Below are 14,815 nucleotides of genomic sequence, written 5' to 3'. Positions count from 1 at the left end.
AGGGAGCAAAGGCCTAGTAACCATTCCTGGGTATGTTCTGAGTATTTTGATCCTGTGTTAGATACGCCTGACGAGACGACTTTCAAGTGAAGGCAATTAAATAGAGGTTTCAGTTCACTAAAGTTGAGAGCTGCAATAATTTCAGGCTATATATGGTGTGTTCGTGCAAATAATGGAAGTGTATTAATAGCACCAGTTTTCCATATAGGTTGAGAGCAAATGCCCTTTGAAAGATATCCTGCGCTTAAGGAACATATTTGTATTGGACTGTAAAAATCAATATGCCACTTGGAGAAAGCTGTTTTGGGAGAATAACTTATTTTTTTTACAACAAGGTTAAAACTAACCAATGGAAATCTATTACGGCAGGGGTGTCAAACTCAAATTCATCGGGGGGCCGCATCATCAGTTTGGTCACCCTCAAAGGGCCGGTTCGAGTTCGAGTGTCTTCAAAGCCCATGACACCTTTTAACAGCTTGATTAAGTAATGCAGAGCTTCTGGCTCATGGAACACTACACCTTGATTTCATTTGAATACATATATGAATATAAAAATTGTTTCCTGTTTGGCTTGGTGTTTAAGTTACACAAAATGTGCAGGTTTTAATTTTTCTCATTCCCCAAATTTTAATCGAGCATTTGTTTGGATTTTTTCCCCTTTGCTACCTACCCTAAACCTTTGAGGAGGGCGGGAACTGATGGCCGGACCCTGTAATAACATTGAGGAAAAAATTGCATGGTGTGTAAATACCCTAAAAAATAAACCAATTCCTTATCAGCTTTTTTTCCATATATAAATTTTTGCAATGGCACCCTGCGGAAGCAGCGCCTGACGTTATTTACAAAACATGCACTTGCGTATCGAATTTGCTTTTGAATCGCGAATCCCCAGAGGCAGAGGATGCTGTTCATTGGGCAGCGCGGAAACGCGCCTAAAGAAATAAAGAAAAGAAAAGCAAAAGCACGCCGCCCCGAGTATTCACAGGGTGCGCTTCCGAAACACAAGCGCGCTCTTGGTCTCCCTCTCTCCAACGCGCATGAAGCCGGCTCTGCCCTTCTCTACGTTCCACCTCGCGCACGCGCGCTGGGCTCCCGCCAGGACTTATTTCACCCCGGCGAGCCCGAAAAGAAGTTGAGAGCAGCAGCAGCGGCCTCCCATATCCAACCCCGCCCTCGCCGTGTCAAATAAGTCTCGGCTAGGTAGCTGGAGGAGGGGGAGGCCTGCGCCTGCGCAGAAAGGACCCAAGGCGCCCTGTGCGCGCGCCGTAGCCCAAGCTTCCCTCACAGATATATATAGACCAGACTACACGGGCCACATGATGAGGTCTGGCGGGCCGGATTCGGCCCGCGGGCCTTGTGTTTGACACCCGTGTATTACGGGCTAAGCTCTCCCCCATTAAATAGTAGCTCTTCACATTGCTTTTTGGTTATTTGCTGGCCATGGTCAAAGTGGGGTGAGGAAAATATACCCTTCCTCGTTTAAGGATTAATCTTCATTTCAAGAATGGTTCAGTTGGGGTGCTTGTCTGTTAAAGGTTTTCCCCCCCTGTCAATTCCTTGAGAACCATTTTTTAAACGTCTTCAGTTTGTGTCCAAGGAACTTAGGGGCATTTTACTCTCACGCCAAGTTTGAGCAGGTTTGCTCACCCTGTGAGCTTTATAGCTAAACGGGGATTAGAACTGGGCATTAGGAATTCTGTCTCTTCTTCTCCCTGCCCCACAATTTCCAGTTACTTCTGTACCACATTAGCTCTCTGCCTAACAGCTGTCACCCAACGTTAAATGATTCAAAGTAAATCATTCGCTACATGCTCAAACTCTGCATGGCTTTGGAGAGACGAATCATGAAATAAGATACCCCAGCAATAATTTTTTTTTGCATTCAAATAGTGGACAAGTGAACACAATTGCATTTGGGCATGCTTTGTTTCAAAGTGGTTCTCTTAAGTGCACCACTTTTGCTGGTGCTTTGTATTCTGCAATGTGAATATTGCAGTACATTGATTTCAGATTTCTTTGGGTGAGACAGAAGAGTTTCCCCTTACCATTTCTGCATCTTGTCCAAAGCCCATTAATTCATTTTCTAGTCTGGTAGGGAGTCAGACAACATGGAAACATGATGATTAGATATGTGAGTGACTTGTTCCTCCACTCTCTGGGTAGGAATCCATTGGTGTCCATGGGCTTGTGATTCATTTGGATGCTTCCTTTTAACCAACTAGCAAGGGAGGCATATTTTGCTGATTTCTCTCTGCAGAAAATCTCAGGAGCTGATTTTCAGGGATGCTAGGGAATTCAGGGGAGTGAAGGAATCTGCGGAATGCCTGCTATATGGTCCTTTTGTGAGCATAAGGGCATCAATCCGATTCCACTTGCTGCCTGCTCCTAAGCCATTCATTGAAAGCTAAAGGTTGATACCACTATATACATTGGTCGTGTGTGGAATGTGACAGTCGCATCCACACCAGACCTTCAAAGCGCTACTATACCACTTTAAGAGCCACGGACAATTATGGGAACTGTAGTCTACTGATCTCATAGATGTCCCAGCACCCATCAGAAACTACCACTTCCAACAATTCTCTATGACTCCAGTGACACAATAGTGCTTTAAATGCATGGTAGATATGTGACCTAATATGGAACACATACATTTACAATAAAACTTTTGTACATCAGCTCTCGTTTTTAAAACCTTTAGTTCAGTAGCTAGAAATGCTCAATAAATATTAAGTAGTAGTATACAGTATACATTTTTGGTATCTTTAAAACTGTCAAATCTCTTTTGCTTTAGGATGTTCAGAAAGAGCGAGAAGCTCACACGTATCTTACCAAAGAAGCAATCAATGAAAAAGTCCAGACGTACAATTCAGATGTCACTGACAAGCTAAAGATGACATTGGTAAGACTTTGTGTAAAGTTTTTTTTTTAAAATTTAGTTTCGGTAGTTTAAAGGGGTGCATGGCGGCAACATCAAATCACTACTGTCTGCTTTGAGTGTATGGGCTTGGACAAAAAATACTTATTATCATATATTACTTATTTCATTTTTTTCACATTCTATGTATTTGTACTTAAAATATTCCTAAACACTATATAGCAGAATGGTGCTACCTTATTGGTTTGCAGTCAAAGAGAGGAAAATGAAAACAGGCAAATTCAGCATATGCCTTAGTTAAATCCAGCAGTGTCATGGGACTACCTCTGAAGGATCTTCAAAAGTTCCAGTTGATTTAGGATGCAGGAGCAAGGATGCTAGTGGGTACTTGCCCTTGGGATCATATGAGACCTGTTCTGCAAGAGCTGCACATTGCCAGTTTGTTTCTGGGCACAAGTCAATGTTTTGAAAATTAACTATTTAAAGCCCTACAACAGGGGCAGAGAATGGGTTCTGGCTGGCAGGCCAAATCCTGAGCTCCCTTACCCTTCTCAGGGCCATTTTGACAGGCCCTAACAATCAAGGTAGAGACGCAGGTGGCACTGTGGGTTAAACCACAGAGCCTAGGACTTGCCGATCAGAAGGTCGGCAGTTCGAATCCCCGTGATGGGGTGAGCTCCCGTTGCTCGGTCCCTGCTCCTGCCCATCTGGCAGTTCGAAAGCACATCAAAAGTACAAGTAGATAAATAGGTACCACTCCGGTGGGAAGGTAAACGGCATTTTCATGCGCTGCTCTGGTTCGCCAGAAGTGGCTTAGTCATGCTGGCCACATGAGCTAGAAGCTGTACGCCGGCTCTCTCGGCCAATAAAGCGAGATGAGCGCCGCAACCCCAGAGTCGGCCACGACTGGGCCTAATGGTCAGGGGTCCCTTTACCTTTAACAATCAAGGTATTTAACAAACAGGCCATACTTTGAGAGCAAACTCTGCTTTGTGTAAGGATAGGTAGTGCAGCAGAGCTCAGCAGGCCTTGCTGTAGGCTCCAGTCAGCTGATCGGCATTCATGGCAAGCTCACTCACAGAGGAATATCTTTTGTATTGCCAGCTTGAATTCAAAGGAGGAATCTGGGGTATGCTTCTAGTTTTTCTTCCTTTTAGCTGTGGCTTGAAATTCCCCTGTGCTTGACATCATAGATGCTATCAAGCATAGGAAAGATGTTTGTGATTTGTGTCTCTCCAAGACCTGGTGGAACTAATTTGATCTGCGGCCTGGCAGTTCCCCACCTTTGCCCTAAAAGGCTTGGGCCCAGGTTACCTAAAGAGCACGCTGCCTTAACATCTGGTGGAGGGGCCTTCTCTACGTTTCATCTATGATGGAAGCAGAGTTGAGTGTGACTTTCAATGGCTGCATTCCATTTTATATCCGCTTGCCCCACAAAACCTGGGTGGCTCCTTTTCTTGCTGGCTAGTAAAGACTTAAAAAGAAATTATATGCCAGACTTTTGCCAGACGTGGCAGGATGGCAGATAAGTCTCCCCCAGCTCCTCTGAGTTGGTTTTCATGTTATCGTAGAATAATAGAATCATAGAATTGGAAGGGACCCTGAGGATTTTCCAGCCCAACTCCCTGCAGTACAGGAATATACAGCTGTTCCACATGGGGATCAAACTTGCAACTCAAACTCAGCACCGTGCTCTAGCCAACTGAGCTATGTCTGCATCCGTTTGCGTTGTGTTGGGGTTTTTATGTTGATTTTGTTGAGACATTGTGATGTGGAAGCATTAGAAAAGTAGGGGGGGGGAAGCAAAAATGGATGTACGGAACTGTATCTGATCCTTGAGCTTCTGGTTATTTTGAAAGAACCAACCCTATAGTTTTTGTGTGTATTCTAGCACTCCAGCGGAGTATACACCGGCTTCATCAAAGTTCAGATGGAACTGTGCAGACCCATCACGGTACGGGCTCCTGCGAGTCCCGGGAAGCATGTCAACAACAACTCGGAGACAGCTTTTTGCTTGCCTAACGGCTACACAAATACCCTTCACATCAGCAGCACTAACACTGTTCGTGAAGTTATTGAAGCTTTGCTCAAGAAGTTCATGGTGGCTGATAACCCTGCCAAGTTTGCGCTTTATAAACGTTGTCACAAGGAAGATCAAGGTATGCTTCTAAATCTTCTGAATGATCATATGGTCACTCTGTACTCTTAAGACTTGGGGAAGAGGACTCCCCGGTTTGAAGTCCCATCTAGCAGAGGGTTTCAACCATTTTGGGTCCACGGCTCCCTTGACCAACTCCATTCTTTCTGCGGCACCCCTGTGGGGCTCAGGAGCCCAGTTTTGTCACCCCTTGCCTGCACAGCCGCCAGCCCTTCAGCCCTTTTCGAACACACTCCCTTGTGGAGTGTTCCCTCAGCCTCGTCTCCTCTCCTCTCTCCTTAGGAGTCGTCTGGGCAGTTGCAGCTGCCACCCCTGGTCTCTGAGCTGCCCCTCCCCTGACCCAAAGAGAGGTGCCTTCTCCCACTGCCCCACAGGGGCCTGGGAAGCAACCCCTGGCCAGCCCTAGAAGCACCATTCACCTGTGGAACTTGTAGCCAGGGCTGCTGCAACAAAAAGCTGTGCAAGCCTTGGGGAGGCAGAGATGCAAGAAGGCATCAGAGGAAGGAGGGGGGGACAGAGTTGCTGGTGGCACCCCTGACCATCATTCAAGGCACCCCAGGGGGCCATGGCACACTGGTTGAAAACCACTGCCATCTAGTGGTAGCGGTTTCATAATTTCTCACCTCCCAATATATTGTGAACCCTTACGTGTGTGCGCGCGCTATGCAAAAATCACAATGTGGGAAAAACCATGAAGCCAGCCCATGTCTGATGCCTCTACAAAACTCCATCCTTACTTCAGACACTGTGATATATCAGTTTATCACAATGTTTAGCTGGTGATATATCACAATGTTGAAAACCAAGTATCACCTGGCCCTATTGAGGAGCACTAGTGTGTGTTGGGAAATACTTAGATTTATTCAGCTTGATGGATTTTACTGCGGAGGGCTGTAGTAGATAAGAAGTCACAGCAAAAAGGTGAGTGCTTTCTACTAAGGCAAAATCATCATTAGGTACACAACCCATAGATTCACTCCAAACACTGTTTAGATCCAGCCACATTGCACTACTGTATAAGACGACCTGTTTACATCTAAATACTAGGCCTACTAAACACAACATGCACTTGTATCATGTTTTGAAAATACAGTACCATTTTTCTGTTTAGGTGGTGTACGAATTGAAAAAGCACATAAACAATATTGTCTAATAAAATTGCGTACATTTGCTACAAGATTCTTAAACGAGCAAGCAAGGGAGCCATAAACCAGAACCATAAAAGGCATAAAGAACTGAGTCGGCCTTTCTTATCTTCCTTCTGAAACTGCATAAATGTTCTTGTTTTTGAAAAAGGCTCTGGAAACGGTTCTTGCTACCCTTGCTGTTGGGCCACCACTAAGAAGGCTATCTTCTCTGAATGCTAAATTGCTTCACAGGCCAAACAGAAGAAACAAGATTTCATTCCAGTGCTTAGGAATGTTCATCTGGCAAAAGTGGTCCTTTAGATATACTTGAGTCTTAGCTGTAAAATAAAGTGGTTGTGTTTTTTTTACCACAAGTTGCAGGAAACTGATTGCATATACACTTGTCAGTTTTGTGTATTCTGAATATGTTTAAGTTTGGGTGTTTTGCTTAGGGTCTCCTTTTCTGCTTTAGCAGTTGTCATTGTTGCTGTGCCTCACGTAATGAACTTTGCTCATAATTCTCAGTTTGTGCAGCAACATTTGAGGTGGGGGGGGCGGGTCTTTTGTGTGTATGTTGATCTAGTTCTAGTCCTAGTTCAGCAGAAATTCTGTATGCATATTTACTCCCCACCCCTTTTAATCTCACACTTTTTTCAGTGTATATGTGCAAGCTCTCAGAAATTGAACATCCCCTTTATTTGCGGTTGGTGGCAGGCCCAAGGACAGACATGCTGAGTTTTGTTCTGCGTGAGCATGAAACTGGAGAGTTTTTGGTAAGTTGGCAGCTCTGTTTATCGCATCAAACAGCTTGGAGGGATTTTTGAGGGTTTTCAAGTCCTACTTTTTTCCATTGCCAGGATTTTGGGCTATTTCCCAATTGATGTTTGTCAACTGTACTACTCTCAGGCTCTTTTGTAGGCCAGAGAAGGACCTCTTTAAATTACAGACTGGATTTTAACTGGTATGAAAAGATTTTTTTAATCATCTACATGCTTTTGTAATCCCCTTTCCCCTCCACAGTGGGAAGCCTTTAGTGTTCCTGAACTACAGAACTTCTTGCGTATACTGGACAAGGAAGAAGATGAGCAGCTGCAAATCTTACAAAGACGCTATGCAGCATACAGAGACAAACTTGAAGAAGCCCTTGGTGGAGTCTGGAAACCAGGTTAAAATGGGGCCAAAGAACACTCAGGAAAAATACAAATTACCAAATATTGCATAGCATGCCAACCCCAAGAGCAAGAGTACCTGTGTCATTAAAACATATGACCTTTTTTGTTATCAAAGAGGCGGTTCTGTAAATTTGACATACTTTTACATCTTGCAGGTAGCAGCAAAGGGAATTTGCAATATTTGCAGACCTCTGTTGTATGCGTACTTCACGAGTCTTTTCAAGATTGCATCATGCTAATTGTGATTGTATGATGAATCTGTTTTCAAAGACCCCGTGAAACACGAGACATTATGTGCTTTAATTATAATTTGTAGCTTTTAAAACTTAAAGGGGTGTGCAAGTTAGATTTTATTATAAATCTCAGCTCAGTTTAGAATAAGGATTAGCACACTATTTGATACCAAAATTGATTTTTGCACTACCTTTCTTCTGATATTTTTGAAATACGTATTATTTTTATTTGTAGAAGGGATGAGCAATTGTGTCCCAAATGTTATTGCAGAAGGTGTTGAAGTAGTCTGAGCTGGAGAAGGTAGAGGGGAAGTAGAAAAGAAGGTGAGAGAGGAGAGAAGTGAGAATGTTGGAACAGGAGAAAAGTTGGTTAGTGTGTTGTAAAGACGGTTGAGTGTTTATGCTGATTAGTATTACTGAAATTAATATATTCAGATGCTATTATTGAGAGAGAATTTACTAAATATAATAAAAGCTGAATTGCATGGAGGCTGTGTGTGACCAGCAACACACTTTAGTCACAGTCTTGCATGTGCTGTTAAAATACACTCAGATTCTTGGTTGAGGTTTTCATGAGTAAAAACAGCTTTTAAGGAATTAATCCACAACTGTTGCAATGCTGAAAGGTGCAGTTGCCTTGATCTCACCACAAAAATTTGTACCTTTGCGTAGAAAGAGGCAAAATAGTGCCATTCTCCTGGTTTTATTGAAAAACTCAAGGAAGAAAGAAAATCCTTCTGAATTAAGTAGGCAAGGAGGGAAAGTAGCTTTGCGCTGTGAGAAACTTGAGCTATCTCTGGTTTGGTTTCTGTGTTTAAACTATACAAGTTTTGAAAAACAGGCTAGGATTCTGTATGCTGCTGAACCATGGTAAATAATTGGAAGAGGAAGAATTTTGTGTTTTGACTGTAACTGCATTTTCCCCCAGAACTATTTTTATCTAAAGTATGTAAGGTGTAAATGAAATCAAAGAAATGGGTGTGCAATTCAAACCTTTATATAAATGTATCAAATGACTTTCAAGTTTATATTTGCGGCCACCCAGAGGAAAAAAAGATATTGGTTTGGAGTGACTTAATTTATATAATTTAAGGAATTGTGAGCAGCAACCATTCCCCCTCCCTTTGAATTATTTGGGCATTAATTTTGAAATTTCTGAGTAATATCTGCCAGTTGCTGACACCTGGTGGGGATTATATGCAACTCCAAGACATATGTTCTCTTGGATAAGTGTGCCTTTTATTGTTTTTAAAACTTTGGCTGCTTATTCCCCTCAAAATATTGAGCTTTGAGGGAGAGGTTCTAATCTCAGACTTGCCAAGACAATCTTGATATATTAAATGGTTAGCAATAACTTAAAAGTAGAATTAGGTATCAATCAAAGGCATATCTTGCTGGAGTTTTTATTATTATTTCATGTGTAATACTGTAGTGCTTTGTGTGTGTCGTACTGTTTTTTACCGGAGACCTAATCAAGAGTTACATAGGGTAGTGGGTGCAGGTTATGCGTTGAACATCAGTTTTGGAATTATTTTTCTACAAAGGCTATGTGTCACATTATCGGAAAGGTTTAGGTGTTAACTGCTTCTATGTGCCAGCCACCCAGAAGCCTTTGCCCTTTGTTGAGGGAAGTGTTAACATTTAAGTGCTTCTTATGGCACACATGTTGGCCAGTTGTGTGCAAGGGTATATACCCTGCTAGGAACACACCATTAACTGGCAGAGTGTGTACACTTTGCGCACAGTGGCGCAATCCTCTTAGCAAAATGCATCAAACATGGCTTCTGCATAAAGCATTGTCACAGAAAGAGATTTTTCACTTAGAGCAGAGCCGAAAGTTAATCACTGAGCCCTTTCTGCTAAAATTAGGGGGGCAGGGGGTAGCGCCACCCCGCAAAAAACAACAACGGTGGTGACCCCCCACTCACTTTTTTTGCTCCTTCCGCTGCATTTTCATTTATTTTTCCCATTTCTGAGTGCTGTTGCTTTGTTTCAAAATGGCAGCTTTTTTTTTACAGCGGTTCTCAACCTGTGGGTCCCCAGATGATGTTGGACTACAACTCCCATCATCCCTGAGCTCTGGCCTTGCTAGCTAGGGGTGATGGGAGTTGTAGTTCAACTTCTGGGGACCCACAGGTTGAGAAAGGCCTCACCTGCCTTGAAGCCAGATCGGAGTGACGGCAGGAGGGCCCTGCTTGCTGCTTCCACTCTGGTTGTCTTCCTGGGTTAAGAAGTCAGTGGAGTAAGGGAAGAAAGCTCCATTTCCCACCCCCGTTTTGGCCTCAGAATGGACACCATCAGAGCTAGGAAGCAGAATATCCTATATGCAGTGGAAGAAATGCCATTGGCAAGTCAGGAGAAAACCCCACCCTTGTTTGTGTTCGTATTCTCATGTGCACAGTTCCAAAATGGCTGCCCAACTTGGATGTGGTAAACTGGGGAAGAGGAGTGCATTTTGGCTTAGCTCTTTGCTCATGCCTTGCATCTGGGAGCAGCTGAATTCTAAACTGGCCTTTGGAGTCACTTAATTATATTGAAACTCATAAAAAGTTGATGTTTGGAATTTTAATATTAATCAGGTTGCTCGAAATTTAAATACTGTATTTCAGTCTAGAAATGACAATCTACAAGTATGTGAATCTTAATTATTATTATTTTTACTTGAACTTTGTGTTTTCCTTACCCCTACATCTTCTCTTGGTGTGTTTTATGAACTGCAGGAATAACAAAATTTCTATTCCAAGCAGTCTCGAGCTGAAAACACACTGGTTATTACAGGTGTTTTGTTTTTGTTTGTTTTTTTAAAAACCAAAGCTTCAAAGAATAGGTCAACATTGATCCAAAGGTAGGGGTTTTTTTGGTTTTTTGTTGGCTTTAATTTTGTTTTCTTGTCAGGTTCTTAATCTGTCAAAGATGCATTGCAAACTGTTTTATGTTTTGACTTTGGTAGTAGCTGACTGGAGGGTGATGTGGAAAACACTGAAAAAAGGTTTTCTTTTTTTAAAAAACAAACTTGTACTATTTATTTTGAATTTTTTTTTAATAGGGAAGCCTTAATGATTCCCTCTGAAGTTGTTATAGCAAGTTGTAATTCCATCATTAAAGCTGAAGTTGACACCGATATGGATGCTTTCATTGTTTAATTATTGGTTTAAGTTTATAGTACTTCCAACTACAAGATAAAGGCAACACTCTTTGCTAACTTGATGGGACTTCGCAACAGCAGTATCCTGAATCAGCACCAGGCATCTGACACCAGCTAAATTTCCCTCAATATCTCCAAGGGTGAGGGGTACAATATTTACATTATTTTTGTTGTTTTTACAGTTATACTTCCACATGCCAGAGATGGATAGTGACTTTCCCAGGACACAAAATTCTGCTATGTTCAAGGATAAGAAAAAGCAAACCATTTGTTCATGTTCCAGCAATCGGGAAAATTCCTTGCAAATTCAAATCACGCATCCTAGTAAAGGCATAACCAAGCCTGCAGCAAGTATTCTTCAGCTTAGGGATGGCAGGTGCTTAACACATTAAGCAGCTATGGCCCATTAGAATCTGAGAGAGTTGTCATACTGTAGACATTGCCCATTATCACAACCCTTTATACTTTGAGAAACTGCAGGGCCTGCATTTATCCAAAATTGTTTTTCAGGGCTCTTAACATGATGGTATAACATCTAACGAAAACTTAACCACAGACCTCCTTCATTGGTTATAAAAGATTCATCATTGCTGTTGGAGTCTTTAGAGCTTTATTAAGTGAGAGCAATCCAACTGAAGCTGGAGTTCTGTTACAAAAGCGAAGCAAATGAATGATAAAGTGATTTCTCGTAGAAGTCATCATGAAAAAGAACACATGACATTCTGTATAGTTTCTTTATTCAAATCTCACTTCAGAAACCACGGAGCAGGCCCAGAATTTTCAGTAGCTTGGGATCTCTCTCTGCATTAAATGTTACTATCATAAGATAATTTGTAGTGCTAATTTGGGTTTTTCCTAAGGTTTCTTTATAGGTAAAGCAACCAACTTCCACTGGGGTGGTCATGGGTGTTGAGGTTTCCCCTCCCCTATTTAACAAAGATATTTTATTTATTGAAGTGTTTATGCTATTTATTATGCATAGCTATTCATGCCCTGGTTACAACCACATTAGACTACTTTCACGTGCGCTAAATGTTGTCTTTTAAGGATGATCTGGAAGCTTTAACTCGGGGGTCAGCAAACATTTTCAGCAGGGGGCGAATCCACTGTCCCTCAGACCTTGGGGGCCGGACTATATTTTGAAGAAGAAAAAAGAACGAATTCCTTTGCCCCACAAATAACCCAGAGATGCATTTTAAATAAAAGCACACATTCTACTCATGTAAAAACACGCCGATTCCCGGACTGTCCGCTGGCTGGATTTAGAAGGCGATTGGGCTGGATCCGGCCCCCGGGCCTTAGTTGCCTACCCATGCTTTAACTCATAGAAAACAGCTGCTGAGTTACATGTGCAGGCTAAACAATACCTTTTTCAGAGGAACATACAGGACATATTCTACACCACCTCTTCTGCTTTCAAAGAGCCAATGAAAGTGTTGATTGTTCCCTTTAAAGCCTTAAATAAGACCAGGTTATTAGGAGGAGGCGGCCCAATTAGCTAAAGTGGTGCTTCAGGTTAAGAACAGTTTCAGGTTAAGAACGGACCTCCGGAACGAATTAGGTACTTAACCCGAGGTACCACTATGGAACATAAGGCCCAATAAAACAGATGAAGTGTTAATTGTGCTTGTGTTTATGGAAGGTTCTTAAAAGCACTACAAAGGGAGTCGCAACTGTGCCAATGGCCACAGAGTGCAGCACTTGTGTAATTTCAACACGCAGTGGTCTTGTGTAGTGGGGTGTCCTGCCTCTTGCTGCCAAGTGGTGTGTATACTTCAGAACATTATGTGGATGCAGGATGTGGTGGTGTTTTTTACAGAATTTTAAGCTGTTCCTCACAAAGCTAAATCAATGTGTTGTGATCACCAAACAGATACGTCACTCAACAATTCAGATGTGTGTGCCTTTAATTTCAGTTCATCACAAACAATTATTTTTGTTGTACATAAATTTAATTACTGAAAAGTGCAGCAATAATACAGGGTCATTCAAAGGGCACTTTCTAAAAAAATTGCTATGATTCATGAGTAAGAAAACTAGCATACATAGTTGTCATACAGCAACACTTAAAGGAAAACTGAACAGAAAATGCCATGGTTTTGAGCAGCATTATAAACAACATTTTACTAGAGGTTTTTTGTTTTTGTTTTGTACTGATCAGGATGGATTTGGTGGTGTGGGGCCTAAGTACAAAAAAAGACCTACTTAGTACAAGCACTTGTAAAACCCTAGCAATTACATGCAGTGACTGTCTATTTGGTGAGTTACATATGAACAGACAGCCTTCCAGAATAACTTGCCTTTTAAAAGAACTTGCATTTTGGCCAAGAGTTGTTTTTTTAGCAGAAACTTCTGAGATGATAGGGCAGTGCTGTAAAACGTTAACGAGCCCTGAAAAAAATTGATAGGTTCTGTTAATTGAGCTAGAAGTTGTTTTTTCTCTGCACAAGAGAGGTGAGCTGTGGGGAAAAAAATCTAATTAAAACTCCACCAGTCAACACTGGGCTGCTGCTCACAATATATAGCAGCTATGCAATGTCATGAGTAACTGTGTGCAAATTGGCTTGCCAGGCAGATTCATTTTCTACTGCATAGTTTGCTCCCACATCACTGCCAAGCAGCTCTCAGTTTAGCAATGTGAATGTTACCGTCACGTTTTCTTTAAAAATAATACTGTGTAAGGCCTCTGTTGGTATCCAACAGTTGGACGACAGCGTCTTCATCATAAAGTGCAAACAGACAACAATAGCTAGACTCTTACAGAAAGAAGTGATTAGATCTGTGTGTGGGGCTGTGTACTTTTAGGTAAATGCTTAGGCGCAAAGACTGGTTAAAAGTAGGTTTCTAGTGGTCCTTTCATTCTTATGATTCCACTTGGCATCAAATTCAAAGCAGCCTGTCTTTCCCATGCCAACATTGTGCATTGAGACATGATCGGACTGCCTCTCCCTGACACCCCCAAAGCTCCCCCAATCCCCACCCAGAGCAAATTTTGGGGTTGTATAGGGATCTGCAGGTGGAGGAAAAGGGAAAGTCCAGTTTGCGTGAACTAAAATCAATTGCACAAGTTGTGGTTTGTTTGCTTTTTAACAGAAGATATGCAGCTTTGGATAGGATAGTTAGAAGTTAACACATTTAAGACATTTTGAGATGCAAGCTCACTGTTCTGAAAGAAAATCATAGTAAGAACCTAAAGAAATAACAAAACAAGTAAAATCTTTCCATTCTATGTTTTACAAGATCCCAAGTTTCTTCCTGAATTGCTATTGTATATTACCTGGTTCATAAGTGCCTTGTGAGGATTCAACTGGTGAATTTCATAGTATTAAATATACCAAACTACTACTAAGTTGTTTCACTCATTCTGTATGGTTAGTTTCGATAGCATGAACATTGTTTAAGACATGCAGTACAGAATCTTCTGCTCATACCAAGTAAAACACCTTAACTCTTAAATGTTTCTTAAAGTCAGGGGTGGCAAACCGGTGGCCTGCCAGATACCACTGAACTTCCATCATTCCCGACTGATGAATGTGATGGCTGGGACTGATGGGAATTGGGAGTCCAACAATCTCAAGGTGATTACAGGCTCCCACCCCTACTCTCAAGTCCACACCAACAGAATATTACAAATGAATATATTGGAAGTTAACCTTAATATGGTATAGGAGCTTGCTACTAAAATATGTTGGAACCCATTCTGATCCACTCTAGCTAGAGGTATTAAATGCAGACGGGGAGACAAGAGTAATCTTTCTCAATGTTATGTATGACAAACAGAAAATAAAAAACACGTAATATATTTAACTGCAGCAGAACTGACATGTTTCTAGCTCTGATTTAAATCATTGAAGTTGATGAGCAATGCCCCCCTGCTGGTTTTCAGAAGTGTTTAAATTGGCTGGAGCAACAGCCTGAATCTCTGAAGCAATTTCCTTTCATGCTCTCCCCCCCCCCCCGCCACTTCCAGGATGACTCAAGCCACCTTCTCACCTTATTCCTCCTTGACCCTGCTGCTCTTTATGTGACCTCAGCCTTTATCATCTGACACAGCATATGTCCAACTAGGCCATTCATATAAAAGAGGTCCATTTAGATTTGT

At 41.9% G+C, this 14,815-nt stretch overlaps 1 protein-coding gene across 3 annotated transcripts in view; it reads left to right on the top strand.

The window, feature by feature from the left end:
* The window catches only part of RASSF3 (Ras association domain family member 3), a 55,957-nt gene extending 45,268 nt beyond the window's left edge, over positions 1 to 10,689 (top strand). For all 3 annotated transcript variants that reach the window (XM_081211822.1, XM_081211823.1, XM_081211824.1), the window contains 4 exons: positions 2,795 to 2,902; positions 4,770 to 5,037; positions 6,821 to 6,936; positions 7,184 to 10,689. In XM_081211822.1, coding sequence (XP_081067948.1) covers positions 2,795 to 2,902; positions 4,770 to 5,037; positions 6,821 to 6,936; positions 7,184 to 7,333 — 642 coding nt within the window. In that variant the 3' untranslated portion in view covers positions 7,334 to 10,689. The remainder of the gene's footprint in view (positions 1 to 2,794; positions 2,903 to 4,769; positions 5,038 to 6,820; positions 6,937 to 7,183) is intronic.
* The last annotated feature ends 4,126 nt before the right edge of the window (positions 10,690 to 14,815 follow it).

The sequence above is a fragment of the Podarcis bocagei genome, assembly GCF_964188305.1.
Source record: "Podarcis bocagei genome assembly, chromosome: 10".
NCBI lineage: Eukaryota > Metazoa > Chordata > Lepidosauria > Squamata > Lacertidae > Podarcis > Podarcis bocagei.
Note: the sequence above shows the minus strand (reverse complement) of the source record. Positions and strands in the feature narration are given on the sequence as shown.